Source organism: Coptis chinensis, chromosome 3 (genome assembly GCF_015680905.1).
Source record: "Coptis chinensis isolate HL-2020 chromosome 3, ASM1568090v1, whole genome shotgun sequence".
In the NCBI taxonomy this organism is placed as follows: domain Eukaryota; kingdom Viridiplantae; phylum Streptophyta; class Magnoliopsida; order Ranunculales; family Ranunculaceae; genus Coptis; species Coptis chinensis.
In genome coordinates this window covers 63003349-63023078 of record NC_141458.1, presented here as the reverse complement: position 1 = coordinate 63023078, position 19730 = coordinate 63003349, and the positions used below count along the sequence as shown (strand labels likewise).

At 35.2% G+C, this 19730-nt stretch overlaps 1 protein-coding gene across 1 annotated transcript; it reads right to left on the bottom strand.

The window, feature by feature from the left end:
• Positions 1-1390: 1390 nt before the first annotated feature.
• LOC147510348 (uncharacterized) lies at positions 1391-2288 on the bottom strand. Its single transcript, XM_086598103.1, has 2 exons — positions 2111-2288; positions 1391-2028 (listed from the first exon to the last, which is right to left on the bottom strand). Exons 1-2 carry the CDS (start codon positions 2286-2288, stop codon positions 1391-1393), a joined length of 816 nt encoding a protein of 271 aa, XP_086454229.1.
• Between the last annotated feature and the right edge of the window lie 17442 nt (positions 2289-19730).

Sequence of the window (19730 nt, the reverse complement as noted above, 5' to 3'; positions counted from 1 at the left end):
CAGCCTTTTCGTAGCAGCTTTTGTCTTCGGTGGCGGAGCCAGGAAAGTAAGTTAGGGTGAGCCAGCCAGAAAAAAACCAAGCATAAAAAAATAATAAAAATAAAAATATATATATTATATATATTAATGTATTAGAAAAAAAAATCAAATCTAAACAAGTACTTGTTTATAGTTGTTCTCGGCAGCCTTCTTTTTCGTCATCCTCTTTCATCTTCTGGAAGTGTTGTAGGATCAACTCGGTATCAATGCTATCAAAAACTTCTTTTTCAATGTATGTTATTAAACAATCATTCAACCATTCATCCGCCATCCGATTGCGCAGACGATTTTTTATGATATTCATAGCAGAAAATGCTTTCTCCATAGTGGCAATAGCAACAGGTAAAATCCACGCCAATTTAATCAACAAAGAAACAAGTGGGTACACAATGTCTTTTTTCTTCTCAACCATTTTTTTGGCTAGGTCGCTAATTCCATTTATTTCACTAAACTTAGTATCGGAACGTACATCAATGATATAATTTTCAAGTTGATATGCTAATTCCATCCGATCTATCTCTGAAAAATCATCGGGATAAAGTCGAGCAAAACGGATCAATGTTTGCTTATCGAAAGCAACAAACGATTCACTAGGATCAAGACATGTCATACAAAGAAGAAATTTTGTGTTTACTTCATTAAATCGGTCGTTTAACTCTTGAATTTGCAAATCAATACAGTGATAGAATAATTCAACACAATAGTAATGTAAATTGGTGTTTCCTTCTGCTCTTCGTCGAGAGCCCCCTCGAGCCATATATCTCTCTTCCATATTTGGAACAACCACATCATGTTTGGCACATAGTGAAAAAACTTCAGTCAAGAGACTATCCCACCCATTATCTCTCATCGCCTATAAGCGTACCTTTGTTATTTTAACAAGAGTCATGGCATTGACAATGTCTTAGTCCTCACGCTGGAAAGCCTTTGACAAATCATTGCTAATTCATAGTATCGTTTTCATCAAATGCAAATTGAAGATAAATTCAAAAGACTGCACTGAATCCAATAATCCGTAAGCCTCACCTCTTTGTTCTGAGCTTGAACCATTTTCCGCTACATTATCAAGCACATCAACTACTGAACCATAAGTGGTTATCATGCCAAGAAGTGTATAATAGTGTGAGCCCCATCGAGTGTCACAAGATCGTTTAAGACTAGTCTCTTGATTCAACCATTTGCCACTTGAAATTTCTCTGCTTTGTAACGCTACAACAAATTTAACCTTCATTGCATCGCGCAACATATCTCGTCGCTTACATGATGCTCCAACAGTATTTACCACATTAGAGATAATACTAAAAAGGTTAGCGATTGACTCATGGTTCTTTGCAACTGCTACAAGGGCTAACTAAAGCTGATGGGCAAAACAATGAATATAAAATGCAGACTCATTCTCCTTCATTACAAGTGCTGTTAGGCCATTCAAATCACCTTGCATATTGTTGGCCCCATCATACCTTTGTCCACGCAGTCTAGATATGCTCAACCCATACTTGGAGAACAACTCATCGATTGCCTTTTTAAGTGTTACTGCACTGGTTTTCTTAACATGCACAACTCTAAAAAATTTCTCAATCACGCAACCTTTCTTGTCCACATAATGCAAAACAACTGCCATTTGCTCCTTAATTGATATATCACGTGCTTCATCAACTAAAATAGCAAATAATGAATTTCCATAATCTTTTAGAATAGCATTTGTAGTTTCCATAGCAGCTGAATTCACAATATCTCTTTGGATATTAGGTGAGGCCAATTTTCGATTTTTAAAAGCATTATCAATAACTTTCTTAATGACTTCGATATGACCTTTATTAATCGACTCATCTGATTCATCATGACCACAGAAAGCTAAACCTTGTCTAAAAAAAAACCTAACGCAATCAGTTATTGCAGTTAGGTGTATTCGATAATCCCTTCGAACTTGATCAGATTGCCTGTGAAGAAATGTCCCAATATGCTGCTCTTGATTTAACAAAGCTTGTCCTGCCCAGTAAGCAATATTATGAGCACTATTTGGTCCTCCAACGTGCTCTTTTAATTTGGTTTTTTTTCCCAATTAGTAAACCCTCTGTGAGAAAAAAGATCTCCACCTCCTTGTTCCCCCTTATTATGTTTAAAGAGATAACAATATAGACAAAATGCGGCATCCTCGTGAATACTATATTCCAACCAGCTAAACTCCTCATACCACTCTTTTCGAAAGCGTCAGATTCTCTTGCCTCTTGTTCTTGGAGGAAAAACATGATTAGGCTGGCAAGGACCCCTAAGCAAATATGTTCTTCTCACCGAGTCTTGATCATTAGGATGATAATTTGAAATCTTTTTCCTCAGTGCAGGGTCTCCCTAAAGACCAAACAAGTCAAGTTCTTCACGATTTTCACGTTGAATCCGCTTTGATGTGGGTTGTTCAACACCACCATCCTCAGTTTCTTGGTGACTTCGCTTTGAGGAGGATCCTACTTCAACACTGACAATATTATTTGTGTTATTAAGTGGTTGGGTAGGTTGAGCGGGCAACGACTTTCCTTTGATCAAATACTTTAACATATATGTTTAAATAATTAAAATAAACCATGGATCAACTGAATTGAAATTGCACTAATTAAAATAAACTACCAATGTTATTATGATATTCACAAAATAAAATAAAATAAAAATATGTGGTTTAATAAATTCACAAAAAGAATACAAAAAAACTAAAAAACATAGTTTAGGAATCAACTTAACATGAAAAAATAAAAAATAATACAAGAAATTTAATAATATTAGGCTTACCTAGCAAACTTTAGAAATTAATCAAATTATGGATAGCTAATTAGAATAACATAGAGAAAGGTGGAATTGTGGAATTGTGGAAAAGTGGGGTAAGTGGCGTGGGTTTTGTAATTTTGTTTAACTTTTTGATGAGGCAAAGAGTCAAACTTGAGTAAAGTATTGGGGTTTTTTTTTGTTTGGTTTTGGTGTGTGTGCTGTGCTTTTATTTTGTCTTTTGTCGGTTTTTAGTTCAAGTTGAATACTGTTGAGTCATGGTAATAGTCTAAATTCTAATTCAAGTTGAATACTGATGAGTCACGGAAATAGTCTAAATTCTAAAAGACACTGTTGAGTCCGTTATGGACTTTAGTACTTTATGGACTTTTGTCATTTAGTTTGTTGTGCTTTTAGTTTCTGCAAACAGTGAAACTACTTTTTTTTTTGCCGAAAATTGAGGGTGAGCCAAGGCGTACCCTGGCCCTCCTGGCTCCGCCACTGTTTGTCTCCAACTTTCGTCTCCTTCACCTACTAGTATACTACATTTGCAATGGGGGCATGAGCGGAGCATAACATTTCGTTAATTATAAATTATATTCTTCAATTTAATTAATTATAAAAATCTCACACTAAAATTAAAAGACTTTGAAAAAAATTCAAAATGTTCAAATAAAAAATTAGGCAAACCACGTAACCATGTTCAGTTAAAATATTGAAATATTATGTTCTATTAAAATTAGCCTAACTATATAACCCTATTACTCAAACACTTTGAAATTAGGAAAACAATCATAAGTCCACAGTGCCACTTTGGCATAATTAAACCGAGTTCTACAAAATGATTTTTTTTTATTTTATCATGACCCAAATCCCTTTAACAGTCTCAACAATTACTAATGTGGTCATTGTACTGGTAGTCTATGTCATGAATAATCTATAATTCAAGTAGCCTTTCAAAATATTCTATTTTCTAACATAGTTTCCAAACTATGTTAGAACGATATACTTAAAAGTCCCACCTATTAAATTGTCATACGATAACACAAATGTAAGAATGCCAAAAAATATATTAACAAAATAAGTCTAATGTTAATGTAATTGTAATAACAACCAAACATCACAAGACATTACTAAGACTAAAATCAAATTAGTTGTACATCAACCTCATTTTTACTCCTATATATATATATATATATATATATATATATATATATATATATATATATATTTTTTATAGAGTCTCTTCTGTAATTTCAACATGAAATCATATCTCCACGCTATACCCAGAAAACACCATCCAAAATTTTGATAGAGTCTCCTCTGTAATTTCAACATTAAATCATATCTCCACATTATATCTGTAAAACACCATCCAAAAACATATATATATATATATATATATATATATATATATTTTATAGAGTCTCCTCTGTAATTTCAACATGAAATCATATCTCCACGTTATACCTGTAAAACACCATCCAAAATTTTGATAGAGTCTCCTCTGTAATTTCAACATTAAAACATATCTCCACATTATATCTGTAAAACACCATCCAAAAACATAATACATACAACAACCTAAGATATACAACACCATCCAAAATTTTGACAGAGCCTCCTCTGTAATTTCAACATTAAAATATATTTACAAAAAACTAAGATATATAACACCATCCAAAAACAAAAGTACACAACAATTTACATCCTATAAGTTCAAAAACATAATATATACAACAAAATATGCGTAAGACTTTACAAAATATGGTGCATATTTACACTAGTAATCAAGCTTAACGAAGATGGGGGTGGAGGTGAATCAAAGTCCAGTAGGAACAGATAAGATACATTGGCATCAGATGAAGTGAATAATCAAATATGCAGCAAGTGTCAAAAAATGTTCTTCATGGTTGGTATTTGCCAAGTCCCCACATAGATTTTTTTTTAAAAACAACAACTTTATCAAAGTAATAAAAAGAAAACATTCTTCAAGGTAATGACATAGACATTCTTCAAAGTAAAAACATGATAATTGTAGGCTTAACCGCAAATGTAAAATTGAACTTAAGCAAATATAATATATACATACTGCTTATCTAACTAGATAACAAGAAATATTGAATGTGCAAACTAGTAAAATTGGTAAAACCTTTGGGTGATAAACCACACCAATGAGCTACTGTTCTTGTTTAAAAACAGGTTTGCCAATAAAAAAAAATAAAAAATAAAAATAAGAAACATTAGGAAACACATTTGTAAGTGTCAAACTATGGAAAACCAATGTGTGCGACATCCCTTTTAAGATCCCACTTAAGATTTAATTACGATATTATAAGAAACATATTTTGTCTAACTTTAGGGATGTTTAAAGGTACATATAGATGAATCAACTATAAAATGCAATCACGAATTAACATACCGAGAATATAAACAAAATCTCAAGATAAGTGTAGTTTCAACTAATGCTTGTAGTTGACATGTGGAGCAAATAAACAACTCTCCTCTTGCAATCGGTCTTTAAGACCAACACAACTTCCAATTATTTGTAGTCTATCTAAAGTGAACATAGGGCTAAATGCTAGATCACACAACTTTTTGGTACGTGACAAAGCAACAAATGTCAAACCGAGGCTTTCTCTTTCACCAATATCTACCACAGCCTGATCAAAAGTGAGCCCTTGACTTTTATGAATTATTATAACCCAACACAAAACTAGAGGAATCTGAGTTCTTTGGCATGAAGTATCATTTGTCTTCCAATGAGTTATTTGTGGAGCAATTGGTATTATATTGGAATCTGGATGGAATATAGGACCACGGTAGTTATCAAAGTCAACCATGACCGTAAGAGGAATATCTTATGGGGATTTGCAACCATTTGCATAGACAATGTCCACAATAATGCCCATTGCACCATTAACTAGACCATTGCGTGTGGTAATGTTTGATCGAAGCATAACACATGCACCAACTGATAAACACAAAACTAATTCCAAGACTTTTGCATCATCAGACAAAGCCCTGGACGCAATATCACAATTATTTTTTGATACAATTCGAGCAATAGGTTTCCCAAGCTCAATTAGTCGATTGAGATTGTAATCATGTACAACTTGCTTGGTCGAAAATATACGCAAAATATATTTGAAGGTGTTAATTTCTTCCGCACTTAGCGAGGAAAAGTCTCTAGTCAAAAATAATTTCCAGTCATCGATCGTGGATGTTCCATCACTGAGTCTCATCAATGCTTTCCGGAACAATGCTTGCCTGCTTGTCGAAATATATGAGATAACCGAACACATTTATCAAGAAAAGAGTACACAAGTACACCGTATAGTTGCTGAGGACTACCACCTCCTTTATACAATGCCCTATCGCATATAGGAGGTAACTCATGTATATCACCAACAAGGAGAATAGAGACATTACCAAATGGCTCGTTAGGCCTAAAAATATCTCGATAACGACGGTTAATATTCGCAAGTTATATAAGTAAAAACGATAGTTTTACCTACGCATAAATGATGAAACTTAAACGCAAGTAAAACTAAAACTAATCTTTACGAGTGTTATCAAAGTTATTCTACTCTCGAATGCTATCACAATAGAGTTGGAGTAGAAGACTCGTTTCACTCCTAGTTCTTTAGCATTAGCGTTTTCTATTATTATCAGTTATATCCAAAGTCAATGAGAGTAATGTGGGAATTATACTACGATGTCAATTCAAATACTAAACAAGATACGAATAACGAAATGATGGAAATACTAAGGTTTGAATCTAGATAAAGAATTAGGGGGGATTGATTCTGCCTTAACTCGACTTAATTTACTAATGAAGAATCATCGTAATCCGAATTGAACTGCTTTCACATAACAATTGGTTCTTCGTAATCCCTAGTTGTTCATGGTAATCTCTACCAACTAACATCTAGCATGTGAAACAATCAAACCCATTCTCATGGTGAACTACTCGTTTTCTAGAATGGAATGGAAAATCACGACTATTCTACGTGATAAACGTAAAAATTGAATAGTCTACCTACGAAATGAACGATGAAACTCAAAACGTAAGTAAATTAAAACTATTTATGATGCTATATTTTATCAAAGTTTCTACTCTCTTTCTATTGAACAGATATAATGGAGTAGGAAGTTCGTTCCACTCCTAGTTCTCTAGCATGGAATGTTTTCTAATCTAATTAGTCGGTCTTAAGTCTAATGAGAGCTTTACGAAGGGGAATTATACTACGATGCAATATGAAAAGCAATATGTTGAATGTCACTACGAAATATATGGAAATACTAATGTTCTTGAATCTAGATAAAGAATTAGAGGGAATTGAATCCACCTCGAATCCAACTTAATCACCTAGAATAGATCTGTTGTAATCCAATTCTTACGTTCTTACGGTAAGAATTGCTCGCTCTAATCCCTAATTAACATGGCATTTCTACCAATTATAACTAGCATGTGAGGTTGTCCACCCATTCTCATGGCTTAAACACCCACCTTCTAGAATGGAATAGACTCTACAACGCTTCTACACTATACAACTAAGTTTTCATCAAGGCTTCATCAACCCCTCTAATGGAGGTTTTAGCCTTGATTCATCAAACCATCATTTCCCATTGAAATTGAATACAACATATTACAAAGATTCTAACTTTATGAAATTTAACTAAACAATAATCGAAATCTAATTAATAACTAAGAATTGAATGATAACAAGAATTGAAATTAGATCTAATAAATTGTAAATGACAAAAATCGAAATTGAATAATAATAACTATTTTATTTATCTAATTAAATGACGAACAATCATTCAAGGAATTAAATAAAAAACAAGATATGAAACTAATTAAATTAAACTAATTAAATCTAAGGAAAACTAGATCTAGAATTAATTAATGGAGGCTACTAATCTAATCTTTAATCTAGGTCTAACTATCTACCATTAACAAAGAGCTAATATTTTGTTTTTATACTTTCATATCCAAAAATCGTGCATGGGCTTGGAGCCATGTTTTGGGCCAGAGAATCAGGCCCAAAACCCAATTCTTTCAGTCCAAAAAGGCCTCTTCAGCTGTAGTTGGCTTCAACAGATTTTTCGTATACTTCTTCTCCTCTGATTGGGTCAAGGCTTGACCATTGGAAAGCTATTTCCGAGTCGGTCGTTTTGACATAAGGTAGGCCCCATTCTGAAGTCTGAGTCCAAAGATACGGCCTTCGAAGTTCTCACGACTTGTCTTTGTTTCTACCCACGTCGACTTTTCAGCTTTTGACCGGGCTTTAGAAAGGCTTTATCTTCTTGAATCTTGGCCTTTAATCACGGTCCAAGGGTGGGTGGGTGAAATGGGACTTAAAAATGACCAATTATTCTATGAAAACAATGCTAAAGTGAAACTAAGATGGCAGCGGCGCCATTTGATAAACGTAAAAATTGAATAGTCTACCTACAAAATGAACGATGAAACTCAAAACGTAAGTAAACTAAAACAATTTATGATGCTATATTTTATCAAAGTTTCTACTCTCTTTCTATTGAACAGATATAGTGGAGTAGGAAGTTCGTTCCACTCCTAGTTCTCTAGCATGGAATGTTTTCTAATCTAATTAGTCGGTCTTAAGTCTAATGAGAGCTTTACGAAGGGGAATTATACTACGATGCAATATGAAAAGCAATATGTTGAATGTCACTACGAAATATATGGAAATACTAATTTTCTTGAATCTAGATAAAGAATTAGAGGGGAATTGAATCCACCTCGAATCCAACTTAATCACCTAGAATAGATCATTGTAATCCAATTCTTACGTTCTTACGGTAAGAATTGCTCGTTCCAATCCCTAATTAACATGGCATTTCTACCAATTATAACTAGCATGTGAGGTCGTCCACCCATTCTCATGGTGAAACACGACCTTCTAGAATAGAATAGACTCTACAACGCTTCTACACTATACAACTAAGTTTTCATCAAGGCTTCATCAACCCCTCTAATGGAGGTTTTAGCCTTGATTCATCAAACCATCATTTCCCATTGAAATTGAATACAAAATATTACAAAGATTCTAACTTTATGAAATTTAACTAAACAATAATCGAAATCTAATTAATAACTAAGAATTGAATGATAACAAGAATTGAAATTAGATCTAATAAATTGTAAATGACAAAAATCGAAATTGAATAATAATAACTATTTTATTTATCTAATTAAATGACGAACAATCATTCAAGGAATTAAATAAAAAACAAGATATGAAACTAATTAAATTAAACTAATTAAATCTAAGGAAAACTAGATCTAGAATTAATTAATGGAGGCTCCTAATCTAATCTTTAATCTAGGTCTAACTATCTACCATTAACAAAGAGCTAAACTTTTATTTTTATACTTTCATATCCAAAAATCGTGCATGGGCTTGGAGCCATGTTTTGGGCCAGAGAATCAGGCCCAAAACCCAATTCTTTTCAAATTCAAAAGGCCTCTTCAGTTATAGTTGGCTTCAACAGACTTTTTGTCCACTTCTACTCCTCTGATTGGGTCAAGGCTTGGACCATTGGAAAGCTCTTTCCGATCCGGTCGTTTTGACATAAGGTAGGCCCCATTCCGAGGTCTAAGTCCAATGATACGGCCTTCGGAAGTTCTGCTGACTTGTGTACTGTTTCTGCCCGCGTCGACTTTTCAGCTTTTGACCAGGCTTTAGAAAGGCTTTATCTTCTTGAATCTTGGCCTTTAATCACGGAACTCCTTAGTAACCGACCTTTGCTCCTTTATCTCGCTAAAGTGGCACATTTCTGCATATAATGGACTTTGAAGCCTGAAATGCATAAAAACACGTAATCAGTGTTAACTCTTAATTATTACTCACATAATTGGTCTAAAAGTATGATTATTAAGGGGTTAAAACTACAGTTTTGGGCTCTTATCACTACGCTAACACAAATCAAGCTTCATCAAGGCTTCTTCAACCCCCTCTAATGGAGGTTTAGCCTAGAATCATTATGCTATCATTTCCAATTGAATTTAAACAAGACATGATATCAAGATTATAACTTTAATATATTGATCTAATCAAGAATTCAAATCTAAATTAGCAACTAAAAAATGATTAACAACTAAAACTGAAATGATCTAAGTAATTTAATAAACCAAAATTGAAATCATGAATAACTAACTACTTTTATTAATCTAATGAAGGAATAACAATGATTCAATAATCTAAATTAAAACAAGGTAATAGAAACTAATTAAATGAATTCTAAAAACTAATTAATTGAATGTAAAAACTAGATCTATAATTATTCTCTAATGGCTACTTGCTACCTAAAGCTAAGAATTGCTTAAGAGTTAAGTCTTGTGTGTTGAAATGGAAGAGACCAGATCCACATTTTCGTGCACGGGCTGAGGAGGCATGTTTTGGGCCGGAAAATCGAGCCCAAAACCCAATTTCTTCAGTCTACAGAGGCCTTTTCCACTGGATTTTGCTTCAATAGACTTTTCATCCACTTTTGCTCCTCTGATTAGGTCAAGTCTTACACCATTGGAAAGCTCTTTCTGAGCCGGTCATTTTGACACAAGGTAGACCCAATTCTGAGGTCTGAGTCCAAAGATACGCCTTCTAAGTTCTGGCGACTTTTGTCGCTTTGTTCCTTATCGACTTTGACTTTTCAGCTTTGACCGGGATTTTAAAAAGGTTTTTTCTCCTTGAATCTTGGCTTTTAATCACAGAACTTCTTAGCAACCAACCCTTGCTCCTTTATCTCGCCAAAGTGACACATTTCTCGCATTAATTGACTCCAATGCCCGAAAATACATAAAACACACGTAATCACACTACTACGAAAAGCTCATATACCATCAAGTATTTACAAAGGGTAAAAAGCCTTTAGCCAATGTTTTCATACCGTGGTAACAACCACCGTGACAAATACTTCTAACAAAACCATGGGGAAAAGTACCTCTTATATACCACGGTTTTGAGTAAAACAGTGGTATTAGGATTTACAAACCGTGGTTAATAGTCTTTACAATTTTCTCTATCCGAGGTGTACCGTGGGAAATAGTGATACTATATATGACGGTTGGATAAAAACCGTGGTTTATAGAATCTCCTTATACATCAGTTCTTACAAAACCGTGGTTTATAGACATTTATAAAAAAAATAAATAAAAACCCCTAATTATTCGATTCTCATCATATTCAACCCTAGAACACGCAACTGTCCATTTTCACCATATCCACATTGGATTTAAAACACATTGTTCAAATAAACAATTCATAGTGCAACAAACAAAATAAATAAATTTAGACATTGAATTGCTAAAAGAAGTTTGAACTTGTTCCATCCGCCAAAAACATCAAAATAATAATTACCAACTTGTTCCATCTAAAACATCAAAATAATGGTGAGATCAACCAAGTACCAAATCTTAACTGGAAAGGGTCAAAACCTAGCTAAGACAACGCTTTGGGCTCAAACGCTCCATTATCTTTGGATGAATCTAAGAATTTCAAGTCGAACAACATCAAGTTCCTCTTGTATGTATGTATCTTTGAGGCTTAGATTTGTCATCTACACGATCAAAGATCAAAAGGTAATATAATAACTAAATAATTAATGAAGAATAACACAAAAAACAGAGAATGCTAATGTATGACGACTTCTACTTTACAGCCGAGAGTAAGGCCATATCAATGGGATTGAAAAATGTCGCAAAGACCGGAGGGCGCCTATTAGGAGTAATTGACAAGCTTACTATGTCCACCCGCCTTGGGCAGCCTGGGAATATAATAATGGCAATGAAGAAAAATATAAGATCTTACAAAATGCATATTTATAATATCTAGTTGTGCATGCATGTGTGTGTCCGTGGGCGTGGAGTACAAGGATTAATTTGCATCGTAGAGATGCTACCATTAGGTGAGTCTCCATATTTATTTATTTATCCTTTTTTTTATACGTAAAAAGTGGGTCTCCATAGTTATCTGTAGATAAAGTTAAGAAAAAATTGGACAGACCGAAGAATCATTTGCATCTTGGAATGTTGCGGATCATCGTTAGAAACGTGAGTTTATCCCAAGTAATGACAGAGTTACATATTGCGCGTTGGACACCAATATGAGGTGTCCAACATGAAGACTTCACCCAAAATGTTAATGAGGTGCATTGATGTTAAAAGTGATTTCTTATCCGTACTTGGGAAAAAAGGAAATGCATCGGATGCACTTGCAGAGAAACTGCACCTAGTGATTATAGCCGACCGATAGTACTCACTCAATAATCACGGTGAATGTACAACTCGCATACAAAAATAGAAGCATCAATATGTTATTGAAATTTGAAAGTACTCGTAACAACTATAAACAATTAATATCTAAATAGGATAAGCAAACTACTAGCGGTAACTAAGTTGTCTTTATGTTTCTCTTGTTGATAAGGAACGAGATAACGCCATGTTGATAACTAGAAATAATAATTAGAAGTTATATCAACATTTATATATGATAAATAATATAAATCTAAACTACAATGAGTGTTGCAAAAAGAAATTATGTCCGTAAAGTCAGTACTTGATAGTTGCAACCAACACTAGATATTCATGGATTTCATAGATAACTAATTAATCAACATGTGTACCGGTCAATGGCAAAGAACAACATCTGCAAATGAAGCCTCCAAAACTCTTGTACAATGCCTTGTAGACCGAAATGCTGAAACAGATTTTCAGACATAAAAAATGTCTACTTACATCAAACTCTGACATGGAAATAATACTTTACTATTTATTTACTAATGTACCATCGACCGGAAAAATAAGTAGACAATGAACTACTTGAAATATAACAGCAACATCATATATAGCTACATTCCTATTAATGTCCTTTTATGTGTAGAAGGTGGTAGAGTCAGATGGTTTCAACACAAACATCATCAAAGTATATAATTCTTGACATAATCTCCTTGAGGTTAAGTACATACTTAGTAAAACAGGTTTGAAGGCTCCTCCTTGTAAAAGAAGCCTAAGCAACAACAAAATCCTTGCTTCACTTTTCCATGTGAAAGAAGTCGTAGCAATTACAATCCACGCTTCTTTTTTCCTAGCAAAAAAGCCTAAGCAGCCACAATCCATGTTGCACTACTTGATTAAATCCAATGAGAAAGTCAGACCCTAGCCAACATGAAAACAAAGTTATATTCTAAACCTGCAAAAAATTGCACTTCAACTCATGAAACAATTCCATATATAGGAGTAATAGAATAACCGAATGACATCCATAAGTGATTCTCAGAGCTACATATCCAACAATAAATAAAATTGACAAAACACTATCTCTTATATATACTAGAAAAGACTACATGATTATTCTATTTTATTAATTCTACCAATTACCAAAAGACTAACTATCAGGCAACATAGGCATAGTAGAAACAATGAGAAGCATTAAAATGCGCCTTACCTCAAAGGCTTAAAAAAGGCAATTCCTATAGTTTTCAAAGGCAAAAAAAAAGTCGGGTTTCTGCTGACCCTATCCAATTCCTATACTTTTCAAAACTTAAAAGTACAACAACCCCATCACATAAGTACGAAGCATTAATTACATTTTAAGTAGCTTATACAAACTAGTCAAAGTAAGCAACATTGAACATGTTCACTTAAAGGGCTATGGCCTCAATCAAATCAAATGATTAGAGAAGGATTGTGTTAGTAAAGCCTCCACTGCACAAGCTTTGCATCACTAAACACAAAACCAACATTGAGTATTTGAGTCTAAACAATTGATGGGGATCCACTATCCTGTTTCTACATCAGAATAAAAATGGGTTTAGACTCATTACCAAATGGCTTAATCCAGCAAATCTTATAGTGCTAGTTATAATACAAAATCAATGTTGAATTCAAGTACCTTGTTTGTCTTCTTCTCTTTAGTACCCACACGACAACTTCGACATCCATTGCTTTCACAACACATCACAACTTAATAAAAGAAGGATGTGCGAGTTAGATGAGACTAGAAGTTTTACAAATCCATCAAATGAAATAAACATTGTGCCTATTATGCTACAACTTCAACCTGAGCATAGTTGAATATTTTCATTAACATTTCAAAAACATAACCCAACCCGATATAGACAAGCATTCAAACAGTTCAAGTGCTTTTTACAACTATACTAATAACCAACAAAATGAAATCAGTGAAGCATCCAGGCCTGGAAGTATCACCGCAAGAAAAAAAATTATGGAAAACCCATTGTTACCAATAAAACATTAGAAAAGATTGATCTTTTCTAGGGATTAAAAAGGGCGAAATTGAAAAATTCAAACCCAAGCAAACAACCAATCATGGAAACCAAACCCTAATGCATTGAATGGTGTTTCATTGCAGAGTACAAAACCGCAATAAATTGAACGGGGTTTGATATTGTACAGTAAATTACTGATTACCTCAAAAATCTCGGTCCAAGATGATCAAGGATGGCTGCAGCCCATAGCGATTCAAGTAGATTAAGGAAGAGAGGGAGTTGTATCTCAAATTTTCTTTTGGAGAACTTTGCTGATCCATATCGATGCAAGTAGATTAGGCATGCGAAGGTTGCCCAATCTCAAATTCTTTAAGTTTTTTTTTTTTTTGATGATAAATTCTTAAAGTGGTTAGTGCTAAATGATGTTCATTATCGAAAAAAAAAAAAAAATATGATGACCCCTTTATCCACGGTAGGGTTATTTTTTCCAAAACATTAGCCACATTTTAAGCGGAAACGGTAGGGTATATGAAAATCAAAAAACAAATCAGGCGATATTGGGTAGTTCCGTGGTAAATGTCATCTATATACCACTGCTTTACGAGACCAGTGGTATTTGATTGTACTAAAATTAAAAAAGCCATGTACCGTGGTTAATGACTATTAGCCACCGTTATTAGGCAAACCGTGGTATATACTAGTTGACCAACCGTGGCTAATGTGCATTTCTGTAGTAGTGTCATCATTAACTTTTATTTATTACTCGCATAATTGGTCTAAAAGTATTATTGTTAGGGGGTTTAAACTACAATTTTGGGCTCTTATCAAACCACCCCCAAACAGCATTTTGCTTGTCCTTAAGCAAATATTAGAAATTAGAATAAGTGACCAAAAATAGAGTTCTAACTACTCTTGTTTCACCGAGTGCGATTGCATTGACCATATGCAACAAGGCCTTAAACCACTAGGAATTCCCTAGTGGACAAGTTATAGCCTCGTGAGAGTTTTTCAGTGAAGGTACTCACAAACTTCATCTATACTACAACGACTAAGAAATAAAACTATTGTTTCCTTATTTATGTCTCAATTATCTATACATCTCACTAGCAATGAATACAAAATAATCAAGTCGAAACATAAGCTAATATATGTATAATAATCAATCATCTACGAATAAATATATATACAATGAGTACTACTATGAAATGCACCAGCAGGTCCGTTTCTGAAAACTCGGAATAACGTCCTTAAGTAGGTCCTCACATAAATGTCAAGACAAAAATACTCTGATTTTTCTGCTCAAGTTTCGCTACTCCAGTGTGCAGTGGGCACATTTTACCTTGCAATCTCAATGACACACAAGAAAGTCGGAGTCGATCAAACACATCTGTCACTTACTATCACACTAACCTATTCCTAATTGAGCTAGAGGTCTTTATTAGGTGTTGCGGGGATTAGGAGATGGTTTAAGAAGGAAGAAAATGGATATTCAAAACGGACAAGTCTGAGATAATAGAGTCTTCATATTATGTAACTAGAGAAAACCTTGTTCTTTACTTTTGCTTCTACACTTTGTTTCCATCCTTAGCCATATTTTTTTTTTTTTTTTCCTTTGGCTTTTGACTCCTTCGATTCTATTTTTTTTTGGAGTTCTAACTCTTTATTTTATTTATTTATTTTATTTAGATGGAACTTTCTTTTCTTATCTGAAGCAACTAACAAATTCTTGATTTCAAAGGTCTTTCTCTTTTCTATTCTTCATCTCTATTCTCAGACTCATTCAAAGAATGGGTAGGTTTATTTTTTTTTTTTTTTTTTTTATTTTGTTTTGTTTTTGTAACAGGGTAAAGGATTTGCAGTTTATGAAAGGCTAAAGAAAGGCTCAGAGGGGCGACTAGCGGAAAATAATTCATAGGTTTGAATTTTAAGCTATATCGATCCAAAGAGGGCCTAAATTCTCGCTTAGGATATGGTATAGTGATCAAGCAAGTGGACGTGTGATTTCTCTATCCGGATTTTACTTCTCCCTTGTGTCATTTCTCAAATGTTTCACTCATATAAGGCTTTAGGCTATATTCTCACAGGATTTGTAGAATAGGTACTCTAGCCTAGATTTCAAAAAATTACTGCCAAACAATCATAGATACTCATGTAATATATTTATAGATAGATGCAAGGGTTATTACCTATATATTAACCTAAATTTCTAAAAATTATTCTAATGCAAAAGCTACGTGAGACTTCTAGATTATTTAGAGCATAGAGAAAGAAAACAATACCAATATTCCTAAGTGTATAACATAACTTTTTATTTATTTATTTTTTTGAAATTTTGAAATTTTTACTAGAAAACAAGTGCATACTGTACATATCTATATCCTAACAGATGCTTTAATTACACATGTTTCTATGCCCCCCCCAAACAAGAAGCATGATTTGTCCTCAGAGTATTTAAATAAAAAGGGTAGAGAAATACCATGGAAACGCGTGAAATTCTGGAACATCTACAAAACAAGGTTAAAACATAGTAATATATAAAAAGAAAAACATACGCAACTTTATATGAGTTCCACCCGTTATGGGGTTAACAAGAATCAAATTGCTTGGGACATAAGCAGACACTAACTGAAACTAAAAATTTACCTTAACTCCCGTTTAAGCGTCATCCTCCTCATCTTCCTCTCCAAAGAGATGAGGTTCCTTCGCGTCCTGTCATGCCATGATAACTTGCTAAGCCCGCCGCCGTGTGTCATCAACTTATGCTAACCTGTTGAGTGCTACTATGTCTGATGGGATGTAAGGAGCAACCAAATGAGGATGCACCTGCCATCCCGGCCAAGTCATAACTCGAAATGAACGAACCACCCAATTGGTGGGTCTCGTGACTTCAACCATTTTCCAATCCGTGAACTGGGTACAGAATACAGGTAAACAACCACACATGATGCGGCAAACCAAAACAGGCATAAGAAGATACTATGTCTCATGCTTTGGGCTCTCTTAAGACTAGCCACTAATACTCGGGGAATGTCATATCGGTGACGTCCCTCATCTAAAGCAAGGAAAACGTCACCAGCGGTACTATTCGCATAAGTAAACTGCCACTCCCCCCAAAATATTCATCATGATGAATAACATGGTGGTTCCTACATTCAGGGACATGCTACCAATGGCTATGTTATAACGCCCTTGGTCCATTATACGAAACACCCCTCCCCCATAATACTCATAGAAATATGTATAGTCATAGAGGTATGCATTATCGGTCATATATCCCCATGTGTGAATATGATCAGGTATTAATTGGTAATCCCGAAAGTAACGCTACCAAATACTTATTGAATTCTAGTGGCGTGTTATCAACTACGACGGATAATTCTTGTTCTCCATCTTGGTTACAATAGAAATTAACATGGTCGTAGAAATAAGCAGTAAGCTGAGGTGAATACAAGTCATCATCACTTACCAGTAGATGCCTCCATCCTAACTGCAAGATCCTATCACGGAACCAACCTCCATAAGTTTTGCTTCCTAACAAGTCTTTGAAAGACTACTCCGATATGACTATAGGTGATGTCATCACAAAACTACTCTCTAGAACAGTTGCAAACGATCCTAGAACAATCCACAAAAAATTGGAATTTTTCGTGCCTACGGATGTCAGAGTGCAGGGGGCGCTCAAACTATGCCTGGGTAGGGCACAGGGTGCGCTCAAGCTAAGGTCGAGTTCCAGGCACTTAGGTGCAGGGCGCGCTCACTTTTTGCTAGGGACGGGCGCGGGGTGCGCTCTAGTCTAAATTGAGTGATGTGCACTTAGCGCAGTGCGCCGCCACTTTTGCTGGGATGGGCGCTGGTCGCGCTCTAGTCTAAATTGAGTGACAAGCACTTAAGCGCAGGGCGCGCTCACTTTTTGCCTGGGATGGGCACAGGTCGCGCTTAGGTGAATTTCGAGTTACAGGTGGGCAAGCGCAGGTGGAGCTCAACTGAGGCGCAGGTGCAGGTGCGCTCCCTGCAGCTGAAGTGCTAAAGTGAAGAAGAAAAGAGGGAAACTTGGGAGTGAAAGGTGAGAGATGAAAGTGAGATGTAGTGTGGGTTGTGAGGGTAAAATGAAGGAAGTTTATATAGGTTTTGAGTTTCCAAAATGAATCGGCAAGTTGCCAAAAAGTTTTAAGGCAATTGCCGGAAACAAAATATTTTCAAAACCAAAACGAAACAACCCAAAATCTCTATTCTAAAACAAACCTAATATCTTTTAGGTGGAATTTAGAATAGTAACTTCTAAACTCTTTTAGATTTCATCCTACCACCATATCTACTCATAGCCATACCCATATCGGCAACATTCCTAATAATCATCGCAAAATTATATAATAAATTTTGGATCATATAAAAAACCATGCTATAAGAAATAATACCACCCCCCAAACAATTCGGGAAGGTGGGATTAACAATAAAATCAACGTATAATTTGAAAAGAACCAACTTATATTAAAATTTAAATTTAAATACAATTAACTACCGAATTCAAATCTAACTATTGAATTCAAAAACTTAACATCCGAACTAATAAAAACAAATAAAAAACAATATCAACTCATAATATCCCTAAACCACGCGCTGCTGGTAGAGGATGGAGCATGAGATGAGGATGGGCCCTGAGCTCCTGATGGGCCTGAGCCATCCGTCCTTCGGCGACGACGCTCGTGCCTCACAAATGCCTCCTCAGAAGAAGAACTCCGTGGGGTAGGAAGGGTTCAAGCATATCTTCTCGGAACTTGCGTTGTGCATCCATCTCTGTCTTCATCTGTTCCTAACGCTCATCCTCGCGTTGGGCACAACTCTTATAGTTACGATGTATGATAGTCTGGCGAGTCCGAAGATCTTCACAAATAGTATTGAGAGAATGCATACCACGATGAAGTACCGACATGCGTTCTGCATCAGACGTATATCTCTCCAAGGCATCGACATCAAAACATGTCGTGTCCTCCTCATCATCATCTGAATCAGTCTCTTCCATGACCCTCTCTCCAGGAAACCTCCAAACCTTCTAAACACAGTCCGTATATGTTATGGCATTCGTATGCAACTTAATCATAGTACGCTCAGTTTTCGGAGTTGCTCTCAAAGTCATCATGATCTTTGTTATCAAAACGGGAGAGGTGCAATACTCTTCCCAACTCCCCTAATCATATTACTCAAAAACTCGAGAATATAGAATACATAATTCATACTTCTGCTCCTGGAGTATCCATAGAACGTGAAGGCAGTTCAGACTGATGTCACTGACCTTCTCCTTCCCGATGACATTCCTACCAATCCACTGAGCTACAACCAGCTAGTTGGTTTGCAGAGACGACTGGCGAACACAATGCGAGCTGCAATTGTAGTTTCCCTCCAACACCGTCGCATTCATCAAAGGCTTGATCCCACCAAATTGGGATTCCTGCAATGTGGCGTCGAGATGGTGTCTAGGCGGAATGCCTAAAATCTCAACCAGCAACCTCGTAGATACTTCTCTCCTCGTCCCGGCCACCTTAACAAAAATTCTATTCCCATCTAACTCCCTCGTCCTATAAAATTGTTGAACCAAATCTTCGTGATAAAAATCGTTTGTTGAATACCATAAATGCCTCCAATCTCTCCTAATCATCTCGTCACTGTAAAACGGCGCGAAACGG

Bases quoted from the DNA above. Each gene is read 5' to 3' on its own strand.
- LOC147510348 (XM_086598103.1), bottom strand. From the start codon at position 2,288: ATGTTTTTCCTCCAAGAACAAGAGGCAAGAGAATCTGACGCTTTCGAA. The intron at 2,029-2,110 runs GTTTACTAATTG...CTTACTGGGCAG, and splicing joins GATCTTTTTTCTCACAGAGG to GACAAGCTTTGTTAAATCAA.